General features: G+C 37.3%; 1 protein-coding gene and 1 long non-coding RNA gene across 4 annotated transcripts in view; one reads left to right on the top strand and one right to left on the bottom strand.

Annotated features, from left to right (window-relative positions):
• The window catches only part of LOC117302951 (A disintegrin and metalloproteinase with thrombospondin motifs adt-1-like), a 27,195-nt gene extending 16,325 nt beyond the window's left edge, over positions 1–10,870 (bottom strand). For all 3 annotated transcript variants that reach the window (XM_033786952.1, XM_033786951.1, XM_033786950.1), the window contains exons 1-11: positions 10,629–10,870; positions 6,991–7,054; positions 6,394–6,695; positions 5,593–5,788; positions 4,748–4,998; positions 4,120–4,203; positions 3,305–3,444; positions 2,373–2,516; positions 1,733–1,867; positions 1,084–1,246; positions 598–693 (exon numbers count right to left, since the gene is read on the bottom strand). In XM_033786952.1, the coding sequence (XP_033642843.1) occupies positions 598–693; positions 1,084–1,246; positions 1,733–1,867; positions 2,373–2,516; positions 3,305–3,444; positions 4,120–4,203; positions 4,748–4,998; positions 5,593–5,788; positions 6,394–6,695; positions 6,991–7,054; positions 10,629–10,700 (1,647 nt within the window). In that variant the 5' untranslated portion in view covers positions 10,701–10,870. The remainder of the gene's footprint in view (positions 1–597; positions 694–1,083; positions 1,247–1,732; positions 1,868–2,372; positions 2,517–3,304; positions 3,445–4,119; positions 4,204–4,747; positions 4,999–5,592; positions 5,789–6,393; positions 6,696–6,990; positions 7,055–10,628) is intronic.
• The window catches only part of LOC117302954, a 22,205-nt gene continuing 1,200 nt past the window's right edge, over positions 6,614–27,618 (top strand). The window contains exons 1-2 of the long non-coding RNA XR_004520472.1: positions 6,614–6,697; positions 12,355–12,401. This is a non-coding gene — a long non-coding RNA (uncharacterized LOC117302954). The remainder of the gene's footprint in view (positions 6,698–12,354; positions 12,402–27,618) is intronic.

Here is a 27,618-nt window from a genome sequence, read left to right on the forward strand (position 1 = left end):
CTCTTTGTGAAATTGACCCCATGTCACACAAGGAATTTTACAGGTAACCAGTTCCCGACAATCTCAAAGAAGAGAATCCATTCACATTTGAATGTTTGCATAGTTTTCAGCAAATGAAAACATAAAATACATCAACGAATATAGAAGCTGCCAATTTCTACATCCATTCTATAGCGAATTACACCTTTAAGATAAACTACCAGTAAAAGGAACTTTTGTTTAAAGGGAAGGTACACGTTTGGTAATTACTCAAAACAAATATTAACTTAAAAAACTGACTTGGTAACGAGCATTGGAGAGCTGTTGATAGTATAAAACATTGTGGGAAACGACTCCCTCTGAAGTAACATAATTTCTCACTAAAATAATAAAAGATTTCTAGCTAGAAGTCTTTTATTCCTATCTGAAAGCACACACATTCGTCCAACAAGGGTGTTTTTCTTTCATCATTTTCTTGCAACTTTGATGACCAATTGAGCCCAAAGTTTCACAGGATTGTTATTTTATGCTTATGGGATACACCAAGTGAGAACACTGGTCTTTTACAATTACAAAACGTGTACAGTGCCTTTAAACTGTTTAGTTAAACTAACTTACCTGACCACTTCCACAGTCAGTTCCATCCACAGCGGCTACCCCAGTACCAGCACACCTGTCATCAGCGAATCTACATGCCAAATGACCACATACATCCTGGAAACAATCAAATAATAAAACATCATAAGTGGAATTTTAAACTTTTGAGAGAGGTTTACTGTAGCACCATGTGAACATCTCTTGTGAGTAGTGTTGAATCTGAAAAAAGCTGGTGGTTAACGACTCAATGTTTCGATGAGTATGCTCTGATTGTCTTCAGAACCAATTGCTTCGGGGGTGCCTGTCAGAAGCCATACAACTGTTAACTGCCGTGTAGCCAGGGATCACACCCAAATTACGATACAACCTAGGAAGCAGCAGCCAGGGGATCACCTTATGGGGATGCGACCTTTATGTTTCAGATATCCTTTTTTTGTTGCAAGATACAGAAAGCCACTAGATTATTTTAGTAATAAGAGATGGCTTATTTGTTTGATTTTTACTCACAGTATGACTGGTGCAAATTCCTACAAAGTCCCCTCTGATAAGACGACACTGTCCATCAGCGTTATACATAGAGGTGAGTCCAGGCATTTCAGTTTCATCAATAGGAAAGGTAGAAACTCCTTGGTCATCATTCAAACACGAACCTCCAAAGAAACTATTCGAACTGGACAAATACACAAAGACAAATTAGCATTTTCAATACTTTCAAATTATCATTATATTAATACTATACATAACTTATAGAGCGCATATCACCATAAGGTTCCTATGCACTTGAAAGAGCAAGAAATATGTTGAAAAAGGCAGAAAAGAATGAAATTAACCGTAATAATATTGATTGAACACTTGTTTTTTTAACTGGGTTTTAAAGCGATCAGTAGTTTCAGACTGTTTGATATTGTGTGGTGAACTCTTTCAAAGATGCACAGCAGCATTCTGGAAGGGGCGAGAACGATAGGTGATACATGGGGATGACAGAAGATGTTTGTTCTTTGAACATAGATTTCTAGCAGGTTGATACATCTGAACTAGATACTTGAGATAATCATTTCAAAGTTTTGATGTTGAAAACAAGCAGAATTTTTAATAGCTGAGATGTTATCGTTGAAGTAATACGTTGACAGATTTTTGAACTCGTTTGTTAACTTACCAGAGGAAAGAACTATATTGCTCTTGGCTACAAGTTGACCATATGAAGGATTCAGGTCCATTTGAACGAAATGATGACATGATGTTCATACCGTCCTCACAATTTGAACCAGTACCATCATGCTCCATACCCAAACTAAAGGTAAGTAAACAGACAAATCATTGTCACTTTGTTATTCCATGGTCAATAAATAGCACACAAAACCCTCACTAATCTGGAAGTTGAACTGTTAAGTGCTTTATTTGTGGCTCGTATCAGGTAAATTGGTCCATAGTTTATACCTGGCTTTAAATCGATGTTATAGATATCAAGTCTTAGGCCCGATTTCATAAAGCTGTTGAGCAGAAAATAGTGCGGACAAATTTGTGGGGCACCAGTCACAACAATGTGAGGTTTTTGCTGGTAACCGATTTCTGTTCAGCAGTACTTTTCTGTGCTTAGCAAGGTTTTTTGCTTACACAGCCTTCATGAAATTGAGCCCAGAACTAAAGTTTGATTTGAGTCGCAATGATTTGAGTCACATCGATAAAGGCTTGGAATTATTTATCATAAATCAGAATAAGACATGATCTAAGTGCCTTGAAACTCAGACTAGACCCGAGTGATTTTGACCCATCATGAGAAATGTTACAGTACTCACTTATGTCCCAACTCATGAGTCGCGATTAGACCAGATCCAAATCCATTTTCCTCCACCAGACCGCAAGCAAATCGGCCAGAACACGTCCCACTAAACTGAGCAATTCCAAGTAGGTTGGTATTGCCATTTAACTCTAAGTCGTATCTGAGGAAGAAAAAGAGATTGTACAATAGTTGTGTTTAGTGGTTGCACTACTTGTATTGCAGTTGTAGTGTCGGAGTTCAATCCTTGCACTACTTGTATTGCAGTCGTAGTGTTGGAGTTCAATCCTTGCCTTGGTTGGTTTATACACTAAATTCAGTTGATAAAAGTGGTTTAGTTTTGTCATATTAGGAGTATGCACTGTGGACTAGCATTCCGAGGTCTGTTTGGAAACAAACACTAACAGGTAACAATTTGTTGAAATGAACGACATTTCTTGAAATAAAGTACAATATTGTGCACCTGTCAGTTGAGAAAAGTTAGTTTTGTCATATTAAGATATTTGCATTGGGGATAAAGAATATTCATTTTGGTTTTTACCCATATACACCGATGTGTGTTAGCACTGTGTACTCAGTACTTTCCTGAGTCCTGTGAAAAAATATCACAGGCATGTTACTCGGGTGGGATTCGAACCCACGACCTTTGCAATGAGCAGTGTCTTACCAACTAGTCTACAGAGGTTGCCTGGTAGCTAGAGGTAGTTCGAATTCGATGTTATGGCAGCGGGTACCGCAACGATAAATTGAGAAAAGTGGTTGATTCGTTTTGTCAATTGGGAGTATGTATGCAACCAACCAACAAAATGCACAAACTTCTTTTATTTCTCAATATCACAAACCAAATTAAGTAAAATTTGAATGAGTGTAGGATGATTTGATATATCACAAACCAAATTGAGTAAAATTTCAATGATTTTAGGATGATTTGGTTGAAGGAAAGTTTCCTACCTTGAGAGGAGCAAGGCATTATCATAGTGAAGTGGGTCGTCATCTCCCGGTGCGTTGACAGCATGTTGGTATTGACAGAAACTTTCAAGTGTTGCTCCACCATCTCTACTTACAGATAAAGTCCCACCGTTGTATGCAGTCTAGAAATAGAAGAAGTCAAAACATATCAATAATGGTCAAAAGAGTTTGATTCTTACAAAAACAGCCCATGTTTATGTCAAGGATTAAATCACAGGGAAATTGAGTTATACTGACTTAGTAAGGTGTGGGGTGAAACAAAAATTTTCTCAAATATAAAGTATTGTTTTGACTCATTTAAGTCTTGTTAAAGGCAGTGGACACTATTGGTTATTACTCAAAATAATTATTATCATAAAACCTTTCTTGATTACGAGTAATGGGGAGAGGTTGATGGTATAAAACATTGTGAGAAACAGCTCCCTCTGAAGTGACGTAGTTTTCAAGAAATAAGTAATTATCCACAAATTTGATTTCAAGACCTCAGATTTAGAATCTGAGGTCTCGAAATCAAGCATCTGAAAGCACACAACTTCGTGTGACCTTGGTGCAACAAGGGTGTTTTTTTCTTTCATTAATATCTTGCAACTTCAACGACCGATTGAGCTCAAATTTTCACAGGTTTGTTATTTTATGCATCGTGAGATACACCAACTGTGAAGACTAGTCTTTGACAATTACCAATAGTGTCCAATGTCTTTAAAGTAAAAGTGAGTTTGATAGAACAGACTTGTAGAACAGACTTTAGCTTGTTGAGATTTTTTCTTAATGACAAATAATAATTTAGATATACTTACAAAGTCGCTGTTGAGTACGACGAGTCGAACAATCTTAATTGTCAAAGGAATGCCAAGAGATTCATGCTGGTAGTTACTGGCAACCTTAACAGACAAAAACAAAATTCAAAAATAAAATTCGTTTTATTTTCTTTGGTTTTATTTTCACATACACTCGTGATTTGCTGGGATCTAGAACAAAGAGCCATTCCAACTACTTTATTCCACATACAGCCATCTCTTTGGAACTCCTTGCCCGATGCATGTTTCCCTCCATCCTACAATCTATACTTTTTTTTTAAGAGGAATATCAATTCCTACCTTCAGCTCCCCTAAGTGATTTTTCACATGTGAGTGGCTTTTTAAGTCTTGTTTTTGGCAAACTTGCATACAAAAGAAATATATAAAAAAACATTACAAAACTTCAAAAGAAACTTTGTACTGCATCTCTTTGGAGCTCCTTGCCTGGTGGTTGTTTCCACCCCCCCCCACCATCCTACAATCTAGACTGTTTTAAGAGGAATATCAATTCCTGCCTCCAGCTCTCCTGAGTTATTTCCAAGTTTAATCATTTCCTTCTTGTAGCCCCTTACCTAGAGTGGCCTTTAAGCCGTGTTTTGGGCGAACTTGCATTAGAAAAGATTCTTACTGTGTTCATGAGCGTGAGAGTGTAGTCCTGAACATCTCTTACTCCTCGATGAAACTCATTCAATGAAGAGTCGACTACAATCATCAGTTCAAGAGTTCTAGCTCCAACAGGGGTACCGTTAGGACAAGTAGCAGCTCTTTTCCTCCTTCTCCTAGCTCCTTCTGAATCTTCATCATCGTGCGCCTCCGTATGTTCAGTTTCGGTCATTGATTGATTCATTGCCATGTGGGTACTTGCATAATGGTAGGCATCTGTAGGGCAAAGAAATCATCAGTTAAAATCAATCAAACTAATTTCAGTCTTTTCAGTTCAATTCAATTCAATGCGCTTCAATTCAATCAACATTTATTTCCATATTGGTGATAAGGGGAGAATAATAAACAAATTAAGTACACTTAAAGTCAAAGACAGCCAAGATCAGGGCCAAATGTCCTAGAGCTGCTAAGCACAAAAACTTGCTTAGCATGAAATTTCTTCCTTGAAAACAGGATTAGGCCTACCAACTAAATGTCAATGTGATTTTCAAGATAAGCAAACAACAGATGAATACCAGTAACAAGCAATATGCAACAAATGGAAATTTTTATCAAGGAAGAAATTTCATGCTTAGCAAATTTTTGTGCTTTAGCAGCTCTATGAAATTGGACCCTTGTCAAGAAAAATAATTAATTAACACAGTCTCTCAATAATAATAAGCTGACATTTATTTAGTGTCTTTTCCATATGATACAAAGCGCTTGGTTATCTCAAAAACAGATCCAAAATTCAAAATCACAGACAGCCCAAAATCAAAATCACTTATCAAGCAAGCAATAGCCTGCCCTCTATCCTTTCAACCAACTTACCAAAATCCAAAGCACAGTAATGATCAGCCGAGGCACTATTGGTCGAATTGGCAGTCACATCATCGGACTCAGCCGATCGTCTGTATACAATATGTGGATTACTGAGGTCTCTTCTCTTACGTTGAACGGATTGAGTGTGATTATCAGATAGCTTCTGAATGAAGAGTTCAAATCCTTCTAGCTTCACCATACCAGACTAGAAAAGAAGAAAGAAACAGATCATGAAATTAATGTTGTTCAAGATTTTGTATAGATATTGTCACTTAACATTTTTATCTTATTTAATTCACCTTTAAAACGTCAACCTCATCCTTCATCACCATATTCTCAACTACCACCCAAAACTCTCCCTACCACGTATCCTTGCCACCCCTCCCTAACAGCCCCGCCCATCCCCACCCACCCCCTAGCTATAGTCACCTCATCCTTCATCCCTGTCTCTACACCCCCCCCCCCCCCCCCCCACCAATCCCATAAACAAGAAATGGAATACCATTTTAGGTTTGGTTCGACTTTTTTTTCAAAGAATTTCGATTCGATATTCGATTGAATAATCAATTTGTGCGGTTTGTAAGACGAGAAAATTAAGCAGCGAAACAGCGTTTTGTTTTTCAACCAATCATGGAGGTAGAAATAGATTTTCTGGCTCCTTGAACCAATCATCAGTTAAAAACAAAATACAAAAGAACGCGCGTGATGACAATGTGACTCATCATTATTTTCACAACAACCTCTGATACCTTGACAATGGAACACCTGTAATAATACAATGAAAACACCTGTTATATTGGAATAACTTACCACACCGTTGTTACAAGTGCTGACTGCAACCCGACTGCGTCCTTTGTGTGAAAGGACTTGTCCAAATTTATAACAAGTCTCTTGTTCTGTCGACAGAGGTCGCTCTTCAACACTTCCATCCTCGCTGACATATTCGACTTTGAGACCTTGTCTGGTGAGGAGTTGATTTGTTGTAAGTTGAAGATGAAATTCTTCACCAAAAGCATTGAACTTATATTCAGAAATGTCGACTGGAGAATCTGCTCCTCGTCGCTTCCTTTTGCTTTCGACTTCCCATGGGCTGACAACCTCGAACTCCTGAGCTGTAAGTTAACGTACAAAATGGGGAGTTTGTAAAACTTCTAAGCATACTGCCTGGCCCTGAGAATATTCTTCGTTCACCAAAGACGGAGGTACATTTTCCCCCTTCAACAACCCCTCAACGTGACAATGTTCATTTGAATTTGAATAAATACTCTTTCAAAAAACAATAGTATAGCCTGATGTTTCGACCATAGCAGAGTCTTTCTCGAAGGTTAAATGGCTTTGGATGGTAAGCAGTAAGCAACAGCCAATTATATTTTCTACTGTAAAAAGATTGTTAGTTGGCTGACATACCTTCGGCGGCATGGTTGGTGTCCATGTAATATTTGGCATCATCCAATGTCAGAACTGCGGGGTCCTGTAACAAACCGAAACACAAACATTTGATTTGGGGAAAACAGAAGAACAATTACTTTCTTGTTGATGTTTGTTACTATATGATGTGTCACTTTGAACTGCATTTGTCGAGCAATGCAACAAGTGATTAAGAATGATGGCAAATAACTCAAATTGTATTTGATTTGTATTTGGGATGTGGTTTCATGCTGGTTCAGTTTCAGTTTATGAAAAGCATTGCATAAATTGATAATAGTAAGTAGGCCTATTGAATTTGAACACCACACCAGATTATTTGTTATTAGAATTGGGTTTATAACAAACAATGAGCAGGATTGTATACTTGAGAGGAGACATTGTGATTTGTGTTCATTTGAGCATGGAGGGAACACAGGCGCCATGATTTGAGGCTCGTTGTGGAAAATAATACCTCACGGTCATGCTCTTTGCATACGTGTGTCATACATGAGTGCAGCATATGAAAAGTTGACTCTATCGCCCACACCCAAATCCTACCAGCTTGCTCTAAACCATACCCAATTAGTGACATATTAGTCAAATTATTATCTATTTATTGTTTATTAACTGGATCAAGTTTCAATTTGTACAAGTTATTACTGATGTTTTCTGAGCAATATTATCACACTATGTATTGATTGATGTTGACATGAAGTAAATGTATCCAAGAACAAAAACATAAACAATAAAACCAAACGATTAATTGAAATAAACAAATTAAAAATGCTCAAACATAACTCTCTTTTCCTCTTATTCATAAGTATCTTTTTAAAAGGGAAGGTACACGTTTGGTAATTACTCAAAACAAGTATTAACTTAAAAACTGACTTGGTAATGGACTCTGGAGAGCTATTGGTAGTATAAAATATTGTGAGAAACGGGTCCTCTGAACATGGAGGTATGCTCTGAAGTAGCATAGATTTTGAGAGAGGTAATTTCTCACTAAAATAAAGCCAGAAGTATTTTATTCCTATCTGAAAGCACACAAATTCGTCGCAACTTCGATGACCAATTGAGCCCAAATTTTCACATTTGTTATTTTATGCTTATGTTACACCAAGTGTGGACACTAGTCTTTGCAATTACCAAAAGTGTTCAGTACCTTTAATTACTCTCTTTTCCTCTTGTTTATAAGTACTCTTTTAAATCATCTGAAGAATTTCTGAGATTCCAAGAAAACTTACACAATTGGATTAGGGGCGGGCGAGGCAGGGGTGGAGGGGTGCACGCACTATGCCACGTGTGGAGCGACAACAGCCTTGCCACTTCTATGTGAAGTCAGTTTATTTTGTTCAGCACTTTTGCATAATCCGTCTCAAAAAAACATAAACACCATTGTCCGCTGAACCTTTTTACACATTGTTAAGAATGGCCTTTAAACATAAGTCCTCCCTGTGAAGACGATTGGGCTATTGTCTATTTATTAGGAGAGGACTTTCACGTCCTGAGAAGGCTGGCCGTTCAGTGTGAATTGTTTGCCGTGCATCGAACCAATCGCCCCCTCCGGTTACTGGTCGGTCACGCGCAAGAACATGAAAGCCTAACTCGTAGTTTGACTTTAAAAATGTTCTGCGGTCACGAAGTTAACTGTATGTTTCTTAGTTTTAGAGGGATTTGTTTTTGCATGAGTATGCTGCACCTCATTTTATTGCTCTTATTGTTCTTTATTACTGTTCCAGTATTTTAATCTTTAAGTGGTGTTATTAAAATGTCTGTGTTTTTCAAACTGATCATTCACTGAACCGGGTCCATTGTACATCTTTATAAAAGGCAGTGGACACTATTGGTAATTACTCAAAATAATTATCAGCATAAAACCTCACTTGCTAATGAGTAATGGATAGAGGTTGATAGTATAAAACATTGTGAGAAACGGCTCCCTCTGAAGTGCCATAGTTTTCGAGAAAGAAGTAATTTTCCACGAATTTGATTTCGAGACCTCAGATTTAGAACTTGTGGTCTCGAAATCAACCATCTAAACGCACACAACTTCGTGTGACAAGGGTGTTTTTTTCTTTCATTATTATCTCGCAACTTCGATGACTGATTGAGCTCAAATTTTCACAGGTTAGTTATTTTATGCATATGTTGAGATACACCAACTGTGAAGGCTAATCTTTGACAATTCCACTGCCTTTAAGTGCCCCAGGTAGAAAACCTTGTGTCAGTTTAGCAACAGCACCATCCCAACCTAATACGCGATGTTGTATTGTTAAACTTATTAGACGATCAAAAAGTTATTTGAGCCAGAAGAATTTGATAACTTCTGTTCCCCTTGACTGGTTTGTGTGTTTGTTGTTGGACTAAACAAATTTATACCTGCTTGGTTTACTTTTGACCCTTAGGGACTACCTACTGGTAACTTTGGCTCAAGGGCGGCAGCCTGAAGTCATAAGTACACCATGGTTGGTAAACACCTAAAACCATTGTTTGCACCATGGTAGTAGTTGTACGTAAAGGAAATAGTTATTGAATAATTTGCTTGCTGGCGAGCCGTTGGTGAATAAAGATTTACCGGGCATTACATGTACAGAGCAAATACACCATGCCAGTGTATGCTAACACCGCTGTACAGTGGTTCTCACTGAAAACAACTACATGTAAAGTTAAAATCTTGACGCATGATCTCTCAAGTTTAGGCCTACCTTAATTCCTAACCATCCCAGATCATCAAACAAATTAATCAACATACAGAATATTCAGAAGAAATAATCCCATGAAATCCAACATTCCGCAAAATTAAAAGGAGTCCATAAGTGGTATGATACATTGGTATAATATGTCTGTGAAATTAATTGTGGAAAACGATACAACAGTGACAAAGGGTCTTAAATTGACTAAATAATTCAGTGGCAGGAAAAAAACCCACAAAATTAAAAGGTGCTAACATTTTCAAGTATAGGATAAAAAAAACACGTCTCTGGTTATGTCTCTGAAATGTGTAATCCAATGGCAGGGAAACAAAGACACACACATAATGAATTGCCGGATGAAGAGGTATCTGTCTACATCAAGTTCAAACCGCTTGAACTCAATCTCGACAATTAGTGTAAAGAATGAACTTGATACATCCTTGAGACCATGTTTGACAAGCACTTGACGACCGATCTGCCAGTTCAAGTTCAGAAAATGGTTTTGTGTACGGCTTGACGTATAGCTCTGTTCAATGACACTCATTTGAACAGCAGGATCAAGTGTCATTCAGTATGGCCTTCACTATGGACAGGGCATTTACATTAAAAACAAAAACAAAAAAAACGACAAAAACAACGTCCATTTCAGGTTACTGATTGAGGTATGTTGCAAAAGTAACTGCATTTTCTTTTAAATGATCGTAGGGCTTATCGCAAAATTACCATAATTGGTAAGAGAGTGTTTATAGATATCCGTATGCGGAAGTAGTGTCGTTTAAACTTCCTCCTTGCGCTGTAAAACTACGTAAACATGTGTGGGCAAAACACATTCGACCTCCTTTTTTAACAAAATAAGTTTCTCATTGCATTATTTTTCCAGTCATCTTGATCAGTAAACAATACACTTATATATATTCAGCTCATTAAAAATGTAAATATACTTACCACATATCGTGCGTTGACGTTTGTACCCGCAAGTACCGTCACGAAGATTACTATTCCTGAGAGATACATCATCGTCTCGATGTTCTGATGACACCTTTGACGAAACGTCAGTTGCAAATAAATACAACTTTACAATAAGAAATACTAATACTAAAATCTAGATGTTGACTACTAAAAAAACAATGGTGTATAATATACAGTGTTTATGACTACCCCAGCCAGCAGGGTATAACACGTCTCCGTTGGTGAGATTTTTTAAAAGTTAGTGATAGAGTCAGTGAAAGGGACTATTTAAAGGTTTAGCTCCGTGGCCGTTGGAGTGGCAGAATCATCTCATTTACGTAACAATAGCTACCGGTCTACCTCTCATAAAGGTGTGTACCTATTTACGGATACGTCATCTGGGCGATACCATTATGGGAGAGGGTACTCTTTTCAGGGTCACGTAGGAAAATTGTTTTTTGTTCCTTCACGGTTTGCTTCCCACGATGGTGAAATCACTTTACACGGCAGGTAAATGGTTGAGTGAGCACAAGATTTAGAGACTCAAATAGTAGTTGAATCGGTTTTACAACTAAAAGTGCAAACCTGATTATGTCATGTCATGGATGAGCTCATATGTAGCTTATTTGTGTGTCATTCAACTCGGCAAACAACAAGGAATACAATGTGTGAAATCCCCAATACAGTTTGAACTTATTACGAAATAATCGTTAAGGAGTCTTTACCCATCACCAACTGAATTGTGAAGTTCTTGTTTAAGAAAATTTATTTCAATTGCTGGGAACTTGTTCTAGATGGTTCTAGCATCCAATGAATATTATGCAATGTGAAGTTAAACGACACTATGTACACCTTTGGTAATTGTCAAAGACCAGTCTTCTCACTTGGCGTATCCCTGCATATGCATAAAATAACACTGTGAAAGTTTGGACTCAATTGGTCATTGAAGTTGCCAAAAAATGATGAAAGAAAAAACACCCTTGGTACAAAATAGTGTGCTTTCAGACAGGATGAAGGCTTCTGGCCAGAAGTCTTTTTTATTATTTTAGTGAGAAATTACCTCTTTCTCGAAAACTATATGTTACTTCAGAGGGAGTTGTTTCTCACAATTATACTATCAGCAGTTCTCCGTTGCTTGTTGCCAAGTAAGGTTTTTTGCTTATATTTAGAGTAATTACCAAACATGTACACGTGCCTTAGATAAATATAATAACTTGAAAAAAAACCTAGTAAAGTACTGATAAAACGTGGTTGATTATATTCGTAGTGTAAGAAATACTCCACTATCTTCAATATATTATGAAATTTGGCACTCAGTCAGAATGTGATACGAGAAATGCTTATTTGGCTGTGGGTCATCGCAAAATAAAGGTCTAGGTTAACAAGTAATGTCAGCCATTTTGGGAAAATATTGACAACCATTGCGTCTTATCCATGTTTTTTTTCTGTTTCTTCAAAATGCAAATCTGTGATGGCCCAACAGTTTAATGTCTTGCTTGAACTCTTTTCATCAAATGATAGCAAAATGTCCCCAAATATTTTTCTCTATCGGCCCACTAGACGAAAGTAAGTGAGAGTTGACTATCGGATTAATTGAATGACCGGTCTGCCCCAATACCTTAATTAAACAATAGTTAGCTTTCCATTTTTAGAGGCAAATTGACTTTTTTAACAAATGAATTAACTGCATTCTCTGCTCGGCTCCGTTCTTTTTACATTTCAGATTTAGCAAGTTTAAGTTTGTAACGAAGAACAAAACACAATCGCCAGGTAAGTTCGAGTTTTTTAAATTTTGGTGAAAGTAATACAGCATATTTTGTTTTTACAAAGCAGCTTATATTTACGGTTTAGTTCAATCATGGAGAAAATTTCTACCTCCGTGATTCAATGAATCACAAAGTTCAAGTCAAAAAGAAGTTGTGTGGATGACGTCATCCGTATTGTAGGCCTATCCATTGGCACAATTTTCTCCATTCGAGTTCCTGGTTGAATACAAATCAAAGCTATTACCTAATTTGTTTTGAATTACTGATTTCAGTAATGAGTCAATAGTTTGTTCATTCATTTTCTGAAAGACTTCAGGGAAGTGTCAGAATTGTATAAAACGAAAAACTATAATTAATGACATTTTGCACAGTTCCACCGCAAATCCTTGTCACGGTGATTTGCTTTGTCCCTTAAATTCAATAGTTCGTGACGACATAGTAAATATTATTTCATCAACGGTCTCTTGTTTGAAACTGAAAACTTGCCCACTGTTTTCATCCTTGCAAAAATAAGTCGCATTAATTTTCATGCAATCTGGAAAGTACTTCGGACAGATTCGTCTTTATTTGGTAAACCTCGGACATTGATGAATTTATGGTCGTTTAGGGTATGGAGTATGTCAACGTGTTCACAGAAACAGTATACAAATCAATAATGACAAATTGCGATTGCTTCGAAGTCCTATTCCGTTTGTCTTGTTGAGAAGTCATAAGTTTCCGTTCGGGCTCCAGCATGAACCACCTGTTTGCCGTCGTAACAGGTCAATGAACCCAAATGGATGAAGAGCTCCGTTATGTACCAATGTTACAAGTGTCTGCTAAACTGAACTCCCTACCTAGTCTTGGTGGAAGACGTCCCTGTTTTGTATACTTCCACAATTAGCGGAAATTTGTGGAAGTAAAATACGGGGACGTCTTGCACCAAGACTACTCTCTATCTGATAACGATGTACTTGATTCAAAGTCAAAATCTTATGTCTTTGACCACGTCTTACTTACATGATTTTAGAGAAAATGTGCATCAATAAGCATCTGATAAGAAAGTTCGTGATTTGTCTGTTGACGTTGCACTTCGTATACATATAACATACATGTAAACATGAGAGAGTTCGCAATAATCAATAAGTGTATTGTTGATAAATTTGCATGTCCAATATAACCAGGGGGAGTGGCCCAAGGAATTACTGCACATTAACCATGCGTCATGAAGCAATACAACAGTTAGTCACTGCGAAATATATAATCGGATCATGAATGTTGTTGGCCCAATTAGTGGGAAAAGTTGTCAAGAATTTAACTTAAGAGAAAATATGAATCCAGATGGTCATGTTGTCAGCTTCCATCGGTCTCCTGTTGAATTCTATAGTGAAGTTCTAGTCTTGAGTACTTGAAGGTCACTTGTGTTATAAAGCAAGGACAGAGAGGGGCCTATGGTTGTACCATAAAGTTATCTCTATGGTTGTACGAACACGTAGGCCTACGCTTCGCCCCCATAGTGTGGGTGTCTCACCCGGTGCGAATCTAAACCCGTTACGCAGTTCTTTCAATCAATCAATCGATCATGAATAATTTATAACGCTCCTAAATCAAAGGTTTGCCCAAAGGTGCCGAGGCACAGATGAAATAAATAAGTCATAAATGGTAGGTCTCCCGAAGCAAGTGGACTTTCAGAAGTGTCATCTTGAATGTGTAGGAGGTTGTGTCCCTGATTTGGAAGTTTATTCCTAGAGTGTGGGTCCATACTGAGAAGGCTCTATCAGCAAACATGATGGCTCGTTCTTGGCTTAACAAAGTATGGTGAACAGGAGCATATGTGGTCGAAAGTGTGTGTATATTTGCCATATTCCTCTACTTTCTGTTTGTGGTTGTCGCTCACCGTTTTGAGATATTGTTAAGGTGTGATTGTATAGTTCTGATTCCTGCTTAGAGTTTCAAATTTTAAGATGCCTCTTTTTCCCTTTTAACGCGGTTATTTTTCCCTTAAAACTTAACCCAACCAACTGCCGACCTCATCAACAATGCACATAAGCTTTATATTTCTGTATTTGCTTCCTCCATGGTATAATATAGAAAGACAGTTCTCTGAAGAAGACATTATACCTGGCAAGTAGATACACACATGGTGTTGCCTCCATGGTGTTACCTATCATAAACCTAATATATATATTGATACCTCACCATGCAATGCCTCAAATCATGAGATAAGCTTTATATCCTTGAGAAACTTTCATGCAGTTTCGGAGGCAGGTTTCTCTAAACACGGGTTTTACGAATTAGGCGCTAACTTTTCTGTTGATCCGTGCATTATGTAACGAAATAGGTGGCTTTACAATGTTGCAAAATAGCAGTCTATGTGGGCAACCGTGTACTCTTCAATTGTAGTAGAAAGTGTTTTTATGAGATTGAATGTGAGACCTTCAGAACCAAACATCAATATATAGATAGCCTTTTCTCTGAAGCTTCAGGAAACAAACATCAATATATAGATAGCCTTTTCTCTGAAGCTTCAGGAAACAAACATCAATATATAGATAGCCTTTTCTCTGAAGCTTCAGGAACCAAACATCAATATATAGATAGCCTTTTCTCTGAAGCTTCAGGAACCAAACATCAATATATAGATAGCCTTTTCTCTGAAGCTTCAGGAACCAAACATCAATATATAGATAGCCTTTTCTCTGAAGCTTCAGAACCAAACATCAATATATAGATAGCCTTTTCTCTGAATCTTCAGGAACCAAACATCAATATATAGATAGCCTTTTCTCTGAAGCTTCAGGAAACAAACATCAATATATAGATAGCCTTTTCTCTGAATCTTCAGGAACCAAACATCAATATATAGATAGCCTTTTCTCTGAATCTTCAGGAACCAAACATCAATATATAGATAGCCTTTTCTCTGAAGCTTCAGGAAACAAATACTAAGAGGAAACTGTCTTTAGATGGTTTTCAGTTCCAGGGACTAGGGATTGAGAAGCAACCCACCCTACCCTGGATGATCTTAATTTCTAGATCAGAAAAGAATATTTGAGATTTGATCTGACTTCAAGACATTGGAAACCTTTGGTTAATATTGTCAAGGGCAAGTCTTCTCACTTGGTGTATCTCACAAACTGTGCACTTCAGAGGGTGCCGTTTCTCACAATGTTTTTCACCAACACCCCTCCATTGCTCGTTACCAAGTAAGTTTTTATTCTAACAATTATTTTTTAGTAATTACCAATAGTGCATGTCCAGTACTTTTAAGTCTAGATTGTATGAGCTATAATATGATGTTATGATAAGTGATTCATTTATGACAACTGGCATGTAATAACATTGTATTTAAGTTTATTTATTTGTATTACCTTTCAATGAATAGCTTTCGGTTTACCCACTGGTAAAATTTTATGAAGATGTGTTGAATGCACCCCCCCCCCCCCCCCGACTGATCGACCAAACAAAACTATGAGTTAAGTTTTGTTTCATGTTGCCTTGTCTGTAAAAGACCCTGGATATTGAGATAGTTCCCACGACGGGGGCATTTGGTCCTCTAAAGTAATCGCCCTTGACATTTTTCTATAGAGTCTTTCTTTTCATACTTTTTGTTTAGCATTCAATGTATCATTTCATTTCATTTTCACAAACATTTATTTCCACATGATTAAGCACTTTAGAAAACAAAACAGTTGTTACAAGAAAACTGCTAAGTGGAGGTATCACGCCGAAGCTTATACACGGAAAGTCTCTATTGGTAATTGTCAAAGACCAGTATCATCACTTGGTGTATCCCAACATAAGCATAAAATAACAAACCTGTGAAAATTTGAGCTCAATTGGTCATCAAAGTTACGAGAACATGATGAGAGAAAAAAAAACACCCTTGTTGGACGAATTTTTGTGCTTTCAGATTATTTTTGTATTATTAATTCTAAGGTCTCAAAATCTAATTCGTGGAAAATTTCTTCTTTCTCACAATCTATGCTACTTCAGAGGGAGCCGTTTCTCACAATGTTTTATACTATCAACAGCTCCCCAATGCTCGTTACCAAGTCAAGTTTGAAGTTAATATTTGTTTAGAAGAAAATTACCAAACGTGTACATAACACAACAAAACATATTCATATAAACAATACTGAAAAGGAAGAAATTTCAAACGACAAAACACAACAATGAAACAGAAACAGGCAAACAAATTGAGTGGACATTAACTTAATAGACATCATACGGACATACGAAACATACAGCACGACACAGTTAATAATAGTGGTAATGCTAGCAAAAGAAATCACATTTAGCGAATGGTTAATAAATAATGAACAAATCTTGGATTGTTTTGAACATTTTCTGCACTTCCTCCGGCAGATGAGAAACCCTCAAGTTGTTTTGCAATTTAGTCACCAGAAAGTGTCTCAACGACATTGGTTTATGAGGTCATAAATATTAGTTATCCCCTTTTTTAATTGCCTGAAACCAACTCATTTGTTATTGCAGTTTCAGACACAAATAACCACGGCAAAGGAAAAACACTAACAGCTGCATATTTTATTCTTTTATTTGTTTTTTATTTAATTCCCCCCTGTCATTCTATGAGCGCTTTTGCAACCTTATGAAAAGGCGCTGTGGGGTAAATGGTGTTATTATTGTTCAAAGATGCCATTGCAGAAGACGGGCCTATAGAACCACTGTGATGTCCTGGTTCTCGGTGAACCATAAAACAAATATTAACATATGAAGAAAACTTAAAGGATGCACTGGTCACCTTAGGTAATTGTCAGCGACCAGTCGTCTCACTTGGTGTGTGCATAAAATAACAAACCTGTGAAAATTTGAACTCAATTGGTCGTCGATGTTGCGAGAGAATAATGGAAGAAAAACCACCCTCGTCGCACAAGTTGCGTGCTTTCAGATGCTTGTATTCGAGACCTCAGCTGTGGTCTCGAAATCTATTCAAATATTTCATTGAGAAATTACTTCTATCACAAAAACTAACTACGTTACTTCGGAGGGAGCCGTTTCTCACAATGTTTTATAATCTCAACAGCTCTCCATTGCTTGTTACAAAGTAAGATTTTATTCTAACATTTATTTTGAGTAAATACCAATAGTGTCCAGTGCCTTTAATAAGGTCTAACATCAAATTAATCAAGGTTACTTTGTTCAAATTTGGAAACTATACAAATGCACTGTTATAAAGAAGACTGACGTGCCGTTCTCAAGAGACCTTCTCAAGAATTAAAACCTTATATTGTTTTGAACATTTTCTGCACCCGTTCAACCCGCAGTTGGAAAACCCTCAAGTTGTTGTGCAATTGAGTCAACAGAAGTGGTTTATGAAGGTTTATGAAGCCATAACTATTGATTTTTCCTGTTTTCGATTGCCAGAAATGAAAACATATTCGTCATTGCATTTTTTTCTTTTAATAAATCAAAACAGGGCAAAGAAAAAAAAACAGCAAATGCGTAAAAGGTGCCCTTGTAGGGCCGGCCAATAGAAACACAGTTCTGATTTTGAACCAATAAAACACGCTCTTGAACAAATAAAACATCTCAATAAATTTCAATCAAAACTTAAGTTTTCGGGTCATTTCATTTGACGCTACGAAACAAAAACAACAACAAAAGTCTTTGGGATGTTATATCACGGTGTTCGGTTTGAAACTATATACAGTGCATTTATGCTAAAGGCTGCCCTCACGAAACCTTCTCAAGTAAACTTTCTTGGTATCCAGCAAACCAAAAAAGTTACTTCTTTCAATTTACTGAAAAGTAGCCTTTGCTCCGTATGTGATCTATCTAACAGTGTCTATTCTTTTAGTCATTAACTTAAGTCCAACAGTAAACCAAAATACGATTGATATTAAAAGACATGTCATCGATCAAAATGTCAACGTAGCCGCAATTATGTTATCCCATAACCGATAGGGCTATAGTCGCCTTTGCAGAACCGTTGACCAGATATTTGCAAGCAATTTTTATTTGTTATTTTTTTCTTCACCGTTCAAAGAAGGGGCAATGAAGAGATGACAACAAGACTAGAAAATATGATTGATACTTTTAGCGGAGGAACAAACTATAGTAGTTTCCCAGAAAAATAACAACTAATGTCAATAGACCTAACCTTTTCGCAAATACTCGGGCGCGCGCGTAAAGCTTGGAATAAGGTGCATTGTGGTCTAGCTGGTATCCAAATGTTATCCATATCTATCCCACAATGCACCTCATTCAACAGTCTGCGCTTGCGCATTGGTATTTGCGAAAAGGTCTATAGGATTTAAAGGTACAATGCGACGAGGTTTGCGGTAGTAACATACGAAATCTGTTTTAGTAGTGATGGTTCAGAAGAAAAGAGTGGCAGTGGACAATATTTGTCATTACTCAAATAGCATAAAACCTTGGTAACGAGTAATGGGGAGAGGTTGATAGTATAAAACATTGTGAGAAACGGCTCCCTCTGAAGTAAAGTAGTTTTCGAGAAAGAAGTAATTTTATTTGAATTTGATTTCGAGACCTCAGAATTACATTTTGAGGTCTCGAAATTTCGTGTGACAAGGGTGTTTTTCCTTTCATAGTTATCTCGCAACTCCGATGACCAATCGAGCTCAAATTTTTACATGTGAGAAGGCGCCTGGTCTTTGACATTTACCAATTGTGTCCAATGTCTACGTTTCGATCAGGGTATGCTCCGATCGTCTTCAGGGGAACTACTTTCAACTGAATGTAGGAATTTGGGAAAGTGGTGTGTTTGGTTAATATGAGATTATGACATGATAAGTTGTGTGTTTTGAGAGTCATATAAGTGACCCACATGAGTTCCCATGTAATATTATCTACCCTTCAAACTGCAATTAAATATTGATTTTCAATCAGTTCTCAACAATGTTATGATGTAAGGGGTTGGACTTGGTTCGTTCATTCCAAGAACGCCGTACGAACAAATGTTCAAGTTTATCCTATTTCGCGCTTGACTGAATAATACCTTCTCCCTAAATTATAATGGACGTGTCCTTGGTATGATTCATCTAGTATTATCATAGCTTTGTTCTGTGTTGCTAGGGGTGATCTGTTGTTAAAACCCAGTAGACCATGATCGGTAGGAGGGGAAAATCATGAAGAGTCACTTTTTTTTTTTTTTTTTTTTTTTTTTTTTTTTTTTTTTTGTTACAATTCAGTAACAATATCAATTGATTTGCAAAACCGTCTTGTGGTTAAAAACCACAGGATTATTGTCACTGCATGAATTTTTTTTCAATCTCTTATTCTTCTTAAAGTCTTATCTTTAGTGTGTTATTTCTCAGAAGTTATAAAGCAAAAAGGTAGTCAACTTCACTTACTAAGAATGAGATTAACGGATGATGCCGACTTTATCAAGAGATCGTATGACAATCAACTTTGATTTGAATCCTTCTAAACTAATTTGTGAACTTTTGAATACTTTTAGGATCTTGGTCCTGCTCATGAAAGATTGCCCCCTCCTTGGTCACTCAAGATATGTGGTATACTTTACAGAATATGTTTGCACTATCTTCCGAACTTAGTTCAATATGCTTGGTCCGATTCTTCTCTTGGTTTAAAGGCACTGGACACCTTTGGTAATTGTCACTTGGTGCATCTCAACATATGCATACAATAACAAACCTGTACAAATTTGGAATTTGGACTTTGGTTGCGAGAGAATGGTGGAAGAAAAACACCCTTGTCGCACAAAGTGTGTGCTTTCAGATGCTTGAATTCAAATATTTTAGTGAGAAATTACTTCTTTCTCAAAAACTACGTTAATTCAGAGAGAGCAGTTTCTCACACTGTTTATCAGCAGCTCTCCATTGTTCGATTTTCTTGTCGTCTGTAATTGTCAGTCCCGCCTAAAAGCGCCCCCTCTTTTTTTTTCTTCTTTTTTTCCAGTGGGTTGGGTGTTTTTTTTTGCTGTGGGGTGGGTTTCAGGGGACATTTCTTGTGACAGGACGGCTTTGTAGAGGTGCTGGTCACCTGTTCCTCCTCGCCACTCACTGGCTTGGTATTTTTTAGCTATTTCTATATTGTTATGCCAGTGTAAAGTCTAATAAAACTAAAACTAAACCAAGTAAGTTTATATGCTAACAATTATTGTGAGTAATTACCAATAGTGCTAAGCGCCTTTAAGCTGATCTCATATTTCAATTCCATAACTATATTACAACCACAATATGTGGGAGAGACTAAGACCAAACTTAGTCTTCGCTTTGCGAATCATGTCTCTTCCATAAAGACCAAGAAACCGTACCCAGTCTTTATCCACTTCAACAGGTGATTGAAGCTTGCAGTGGTGATGACACACACCGCAAGTATAGAGAATCACACTGGATTCACCAACTCAAGACAGTCAAACCCTTTGGACTAAACATAAACACTGGTGTTAAATAACTTCCCATTACCCTCCACTTCACTCCTGCCTGAGAACTTATATGTTGTATATATTCTGTAAATACAGTTTTAATTAATTTTTTAAAGTTGTTCTTATAAATTTGTTCCTATGACTATCTCATGTAAGTACCCCCCCCCCATTTTTTCCACAGGTCCCTCATACCTATTTTTAATTGACCATTGTTAGTTGCATCATGATGCAACTTGCTCCCTAATTCTACCCTTTCATGTTTCCCTGCATTGTTATCAAACAATGCATTTACCACTTTTATGGTCCAGTAATCCTGCCTTTCATACTAAACATCCTTTGTCCTCGCCAGTTACTCATATTGGTTCGTAGCAACCAATTGTCTCTGGAAATAGAAACTTTGATTGGCTGTTATTTTCCCGCTTCTTTCTGGATCCTTCCCTTTACCCCTCTCCCCTCTCTTTTTCTATAAATGGATATGTGTTTGTTTGTACTTGTTTTATGCCTCTGAAGAAGGTCCAGTTTGGATCGCAAGCTAAGGCCATCTACCCTATTCATTATATATTATATTATATATATTATAACCTCTGTATATAAATGGGGACACAGTCCCTCCTAGTTTAATCGTGGCCTTCTATTCAGGCAGCAAATTCAATTTAGGAAAATGCCGTCAACAAAACCCTGGATTCGTTCTGGGGTCATTTCTGATTGGGTACATTCGACGAAGCTTTATTTATATTTGGAAGGATAATGAATAATAAGAAGAAAAAAAAGAATTCATAACTGAAACTTTGTGTTACGTCATGGGGTTTAAAGTTTGTGGCCCCTCAGCAGGCCGTAAGCATTATCAGTATGAGGTTATTTTTAGGTCCAGTAATGCTTTGTCATTCAGCTATCGATGGTGGGGTTAGAACAAAATGAGAACGCCAGACCCATAGGCATTTTACGAAACGACTGGATTGGGCTTTGGACTCTGCTCAGGCTAGCTTGGCCCCGCCGGTTGATTTGACCATTATGCGTGCTCTGGGTATACGCGCTCAGGACTTCAGACTAGAGAACGTTGCCTCAAGTCGATTCCAAAGCCGAAGCCGTGGCTTCGAAAAGGGCGATAGACGATTTCAGGCCATGTAGTTCTTTGTTGTCAAATCCTTCCTGTAGGTTCGTAACGGGATCAGAACAACTGCCCTTAGAACTAAATCTCCTTAAATCCCTTCTATAGGTTTTCTTTAATCCGTTACAGTTGTGTCCTCTCCGTAAATATTTGCGTTTCTTTTAATGAGTGTGTTGTGTACGCATGGAGTACAGAAAGTGTGAACTTTTTATTTGTATATCTTTTTAAAACTTGTAAGAATTGGTGTGGCTATTATACACAACCATTAGTTTTCTGAAGACCATTCCATTCTTTTGTTTACCTAAAATTTGTCCTCACGTACTGAGTCACCCATTATGTTGAGTCTTTACGGATTTTAAATTTTGTTTGCTATTAGTTTTATTCATTTTGGTTCTTCTAACGTCGTGTTATTCTGTGTTTATCAAAATGAGCCTCAATAAATTGACCCATCCGAATTGACACCTGAAACTGTTCTTCGTTTCTGTGAGAACAATAACGCGGAGTTGGAGAAAACTTGTAAACTTTGGTTAACCGGATTACTTAGAAGCTTCAACTCTTTGTTTCCATGCGGCAAACTTTCGTGTTGGGGGGTGTTGGATGAATATCTGAAACGGGCAATATTGTTTAACTTTTCTATAACCAAATAAGGTCATGTTCCCCTCTAGGTGTTGTTATGCCTCGATGATTAATGGGTGAGTCCTCAAACCATAGCTGTTCACGACTCGATGATTTCACGTCGGTGTAGTGTTTGATTCCATGAAGGCTAAACTATGGAGTCATATTGTACTCATTATTGCGGTACAGGGGCTAGTCTTTGAGTATAGGTAGAGTTTCACCTTAATTGACCTGAGCAAGAGAGGGCAGCTTTCAAGTAACATCACTTTGGTCCTTTAAGACATAATTCCATCTCCCTGCAATGATTGAGCACTGGAGAGGTTGACAAATTGCTTTAACTGTGTAGACCACAGTGTATAATAAGGTTTTACCTCGTCTTTTGTGGCTGCCTTCCTCGTGTTTTAAATCATTAAATAAAAATGGTATGTGTTTAATGGTTCCTCAACTACACTCTTTGAATCGGACAGTAAACAGTTATATTTATTATAAATTAAAGATGAACGAAGGCCAGTTTTCAGGGTTGTTGTTACTTTCGTCAAATTAGCTGCCGTTCATTTTGACCAATTTATATCATAGTTATGATTTGACAGTTGATCAAGTTTTGATTTCATGAATAGTCAGGCATCAGGACCATTTCAAGCATTCTTCAAAAGTAAATTTCTTAAAGTAAAACAGGTTACGGTTGTATTTACCCGGTGAATGCTCTATCGTCATAAGGTCTATCACAACATTATCACAGTCGAAATAAAAACAAAAACATAAGCATTTAACTCAATTGGAATTGCACAATAATTGTTTGATTTCTAACGCTAGTTGGTTTTCCCCAATAGACATTAAAAGAAGTCCTTGAAAACGTGTTATATAAAATGAAAGGAACACCCAAAACTACTGGTTCCCAAAGAGTTTGTCTGAGGTCATGAAAAGGCTGTGAAACAATAATACAAAACAGGTTACATCAAGATTCCATGGTTGGAGTTTAATTGGCACAAAGTTATATGATGTTTGTGTATCCTCTATTGTGATTTTTTTTTCATTGAGATATTAAAGGCAGTGGACACTATTGGTATTTACTCAAAATAATTATTTGCACAAAGCCTTACTTGGTAACAAGTAATGGGGAGAGGTTGGTAGTATAAAACATTGTGAGAAACGGCTCCCTCTGAAGTGAAGTAGCTTTCGAGAAAGAAGTAATTTTCCACGAATTGAAATCAAGCATCTGAAAGCACACAACTTCGTGTGACAAGGGTTTTTTTCTTCCATTATTATCTCGCAACTTCGAAGACCGATTGAGCTCAAATTTTCACAGGTTTTGTTATTTTATGTGTATGTTGAGAAACACCAAGTTAGAAGACTAGTCTTTGACAATTACCAATATAGTGTCCAGTGTCTTTAAATTAGTGTTTCATTTTGTATGCGTTCAAAAATATAAAAAACTGATATGATTGAAACCCCAAAAAGATGTTCTCCGGTTCCTTCTTTTAAATGGCTACTTTTCTTAAAATTGGGTTGTCTGTGTGGTTCATGTGTCGGTTTGTTTTTATATAAGGATGTTTGTTGGGGTGCTTGTTTGTTGTTGTTTAAATAAATAAATTAATATGTCCCTTTGACCTAAACTGTTCTTAATGGTGAACACTTTGATCGCTATTTTATTTTCCTGAAACCTTTCATGAATATTTTCGAATGTGAGTCATATTAATATCTGTTCAGTAATTACAGTTATTATGTTGAGATTACCAAGATCATAATGAAAACGTGACTCCAGACCCATTAACTTGGGTTAGAATAACTTTTTGGAGTCGAAGGTAAGCTGTATCCACAAGCTCAGCTGAAACTGATCCCGGCAAGGCCGTGGATGAGACATTGTTATCCCGTACATCCATAAATGCGGTCAACACTTTGTACGTTTTTGTGTTTGAACCATTTGCTTGAATTTGACATGTAGGCTTATTTTATCATTTTTGAAAAGTGACTATTATACAAAAGAAAAATAGTTAACTTTTTAACTTTGTGGATCTTGATACAGATCAAGAAATCACTTTTTATCACGGTGTGGCCATCTTGATTTTACTCCATTCCAACTCATTGTAACCAAACTGAGGCTGGACGAAATAATAGTCTGGTGCCATGTTTACGCAATGAATGGTTACTGTCATTGGAATCAGGGAACTTGACCAAGATGGTGACAGCTTGATAAAGGTCTTTATGGCTCGTAGTTCTGACTTTTATGATTAGAGCAGTAGACTGAAGGTTTTGCCATAGTGTAAAGTAACGCCCAAGGAAACACCCGGTGTCTATTGTTGGAGAAACTTTATAAACAGATCCCAGGATCCAACATACTTTAGTTACTTAGCTTTTGTTGTGCCAAGGTAAACCTAAAGTGCTTCAATAAAAGACGTATGGGTTCTTGAAACATCATTATGGTTGAAAAGCCATGGGTAGAAACCTTAGAGATCAAATACGTATTATATTCGATAAAAATACTGTGAAAAATACATTATTGGTTTGGAGATGAAACCATTTTAATCTCATAAGTTTCCAATCAACAACAACCAAACTATTAAAACCTCACCAATGTGTAGCCATATTGCTGCAACTGTAGAAAAAGTTTTTGAAACGTCTACGGGCCCAACTATTCCGACCTTGATGACTGGGTTTCAGTCAGTATTATTTTCTGAAGTATTTGATACAATAGTAAACTTAAATAATTAAAGGAACATTACAGGATTAGTTTTGCTAGCAAAAAAAATGTTGGCAGTGTAAGCACTCTATGTAATCCACAATATACATAAACTGACAAACCTGTAGAAGTTTGAGATCGATCGGCCATCAGGGTCACGAGAGAATAGTGAAAAACCGATTACAAATGTTGCATTGCATCGATGCCAAAACAAAAATGAATAAAACGCTCAGTGAGCGATAAACTCAAAACGTGAAATTAGCTTATTTATTTCTCATCAAATATGAAATTTCAGACAGAAATATTTCAGGGGATGTTTTTCTACTATCATCATCATTGGACCGTGTGTAAATCTGTGATCTTCACAATTTTGCTTTCTTACCAATTCTGTATCGTTCCTTTAAGTATTTGAATTGAAACTAAGCATTTCTCAAATTATATAACTCCTGTGGTCGATTTCACAAAGATTGTCCCACCTTTTAGGACGAGTAACTTGTCCTAACTCGAGATAACACTCTCGAACTAGACGGTTTGTAGCGGAGTCTGATGTTTAGAGAGGTGTTCATCATTATTTTGATCACCATAAGCAAGATAACCAGACGCCCAACAACTCTGACTATTTGGCGCAAACATAGAAAGAAAAAAAAACAGCACTGTTTGACAGTGAGGTATTGATTTGGAAAGCTTGAAAAGGCCGTATTTATCATCCACCATTTTAAAGTTTATATACTCTGATGAAACTTACACAAGTCCTCTCAATTTCAAAAAAAGTTTAAAAAGTTGAACCAGAGGGACACTTTATTCGAATGTTATTAAACCTTCTGGTGCCAGTATTAGATATATCGTTGTAAACACTACTATTCCGTTTAATCACTATTTCCGTGATTGATATATAGGTACCGAGGTCACACTACATTGGGAACTATTTCCCGCATTCTTACAAAGAATGATAAATCTATTACAAAAGGTTCTTTCCGTTATGGTAGTTTATCGTTTGTGTTGTCCCGTTTCTGGTTTAGAAGAATTGGTTTGTTATGTCATTACTCAGAGTGGGGGGGGGGGGGAGTTTGAGCCAAAACTACGGTCCAGTTCGAGTCTCACCTTATTTTTGTTTTCTGCACGTTCATAAAAATATTTATTAAAATTGATTCCGAGAATAATGCAGTATTTGTACCACTCTATTTTCCCTTTGATCCATTTGTGTGGAAAGTAATACACCCTAAGGCGAAGTACATAATGTGTTATTGTCACGAAGAGATTTGGAAGTGCAAATATTGTGAGCTGTTCTCTGAGGCAAACCGCATTCTAAAAAAGTTCAATAATAGGTCAATATATTTTTTTTCCAGTATAGGTGTCTGCTCTTGAAATAGCGCCACCTGTTGGTTGACTGCTGCAATGATCCGTTTGCCGTACTGAGTTTTAAAACTTTTCTTGTTACCAGCGGGTTAGGTGGTGCGTGATTCTTGAGTATGGAATTATGCAAATGTAACGGAGTGTAACGGGGGCTGGGTGGGTGTAAATAGAGGGGGGTACCTACGGGGTCATCATTTTGTGGATTTGGCACGTAATGTTGTTTATCCTATGGTAACATTTTGAGCATGCGACCAGTCTAACGAAGGTTCCCTTTTATGGAACAGTTTGCCTGAGAGATTACGTAATGACCCAACCTTGACTTCATTCACTTCAAGGTACTGGCGTTGACGGAGTCATTGATTTATTTTGCATAATTGGTTTTTTGTTGCCTTTTCTCTCTGTTTTGTTCCTGGTGGTATAGAGTGCTGTTGTTGCTGTTGTGTGAGTTGTTCTTTGTATTTGTTTATCTCTTATTCTGTGTATTGCTTTTCTACGGGGCCCCCAGGGAGAACAGTGTTTCTACACTCATGGGGCTACCCTGTATAAATAATACTTAATAATAATAATAACAATAATAATAGTGGGGGTCGAAGCGTCTCTTGCCCGTGCGGCAGGATCATATTTGTTGTCCTCCGCAGATGTTATCCCCCCAATACAGCGAACTGTGTACAAACTTCTTCTGATAGCGCCCTCTTTTGAATCCTGCTCTTTCAGCCCACGTTAAAGTTCCATATAGGGGACAGAATCTCCATGAGACTGACTTCCCTGGTACACATGCACCCTTCTCATCCCTTTTCTCCACCGCCATGTTATGGGGTGTGTTTTGGCGGCTGTAACAAATAATTGTTTCTGACGTCATAACCAAAACGGTAACCGAGCTCACAACTCGGTTATCGTTCAGTCTGAACAGCAGAACCAACGACCAACAACCGAAACAGTTTTTGGTTGGGGTCGCCAAAACGCACTCCTGAATGGCCCTTATAAGAAGTCTTGTAAAGTTACTGATGGTTGAATGTAGTAGGGGTTGGCACTCGAGCAGAAACTCTCGTAGGGTGTTGACACTCATTTGGCTTGATTGGTTTCCTATGAAAATAATATCAAGTAAATCATTTAAC

The sequence above is a fragment of the Asterias rubens genome, chromosome 19, assembly GCF_902459465.1.
Source record: "Asterias rubens chromosome 19, eAstRub1.3, whole genome shotgun sequence".
In the NCBI taxonomy this organism is placed as follows: Eukaryota; Metazoa; Echinodermata; class Asteroidea; order Forcipulatida; family Asteriidae; genus Asterias; species Asterias rubens.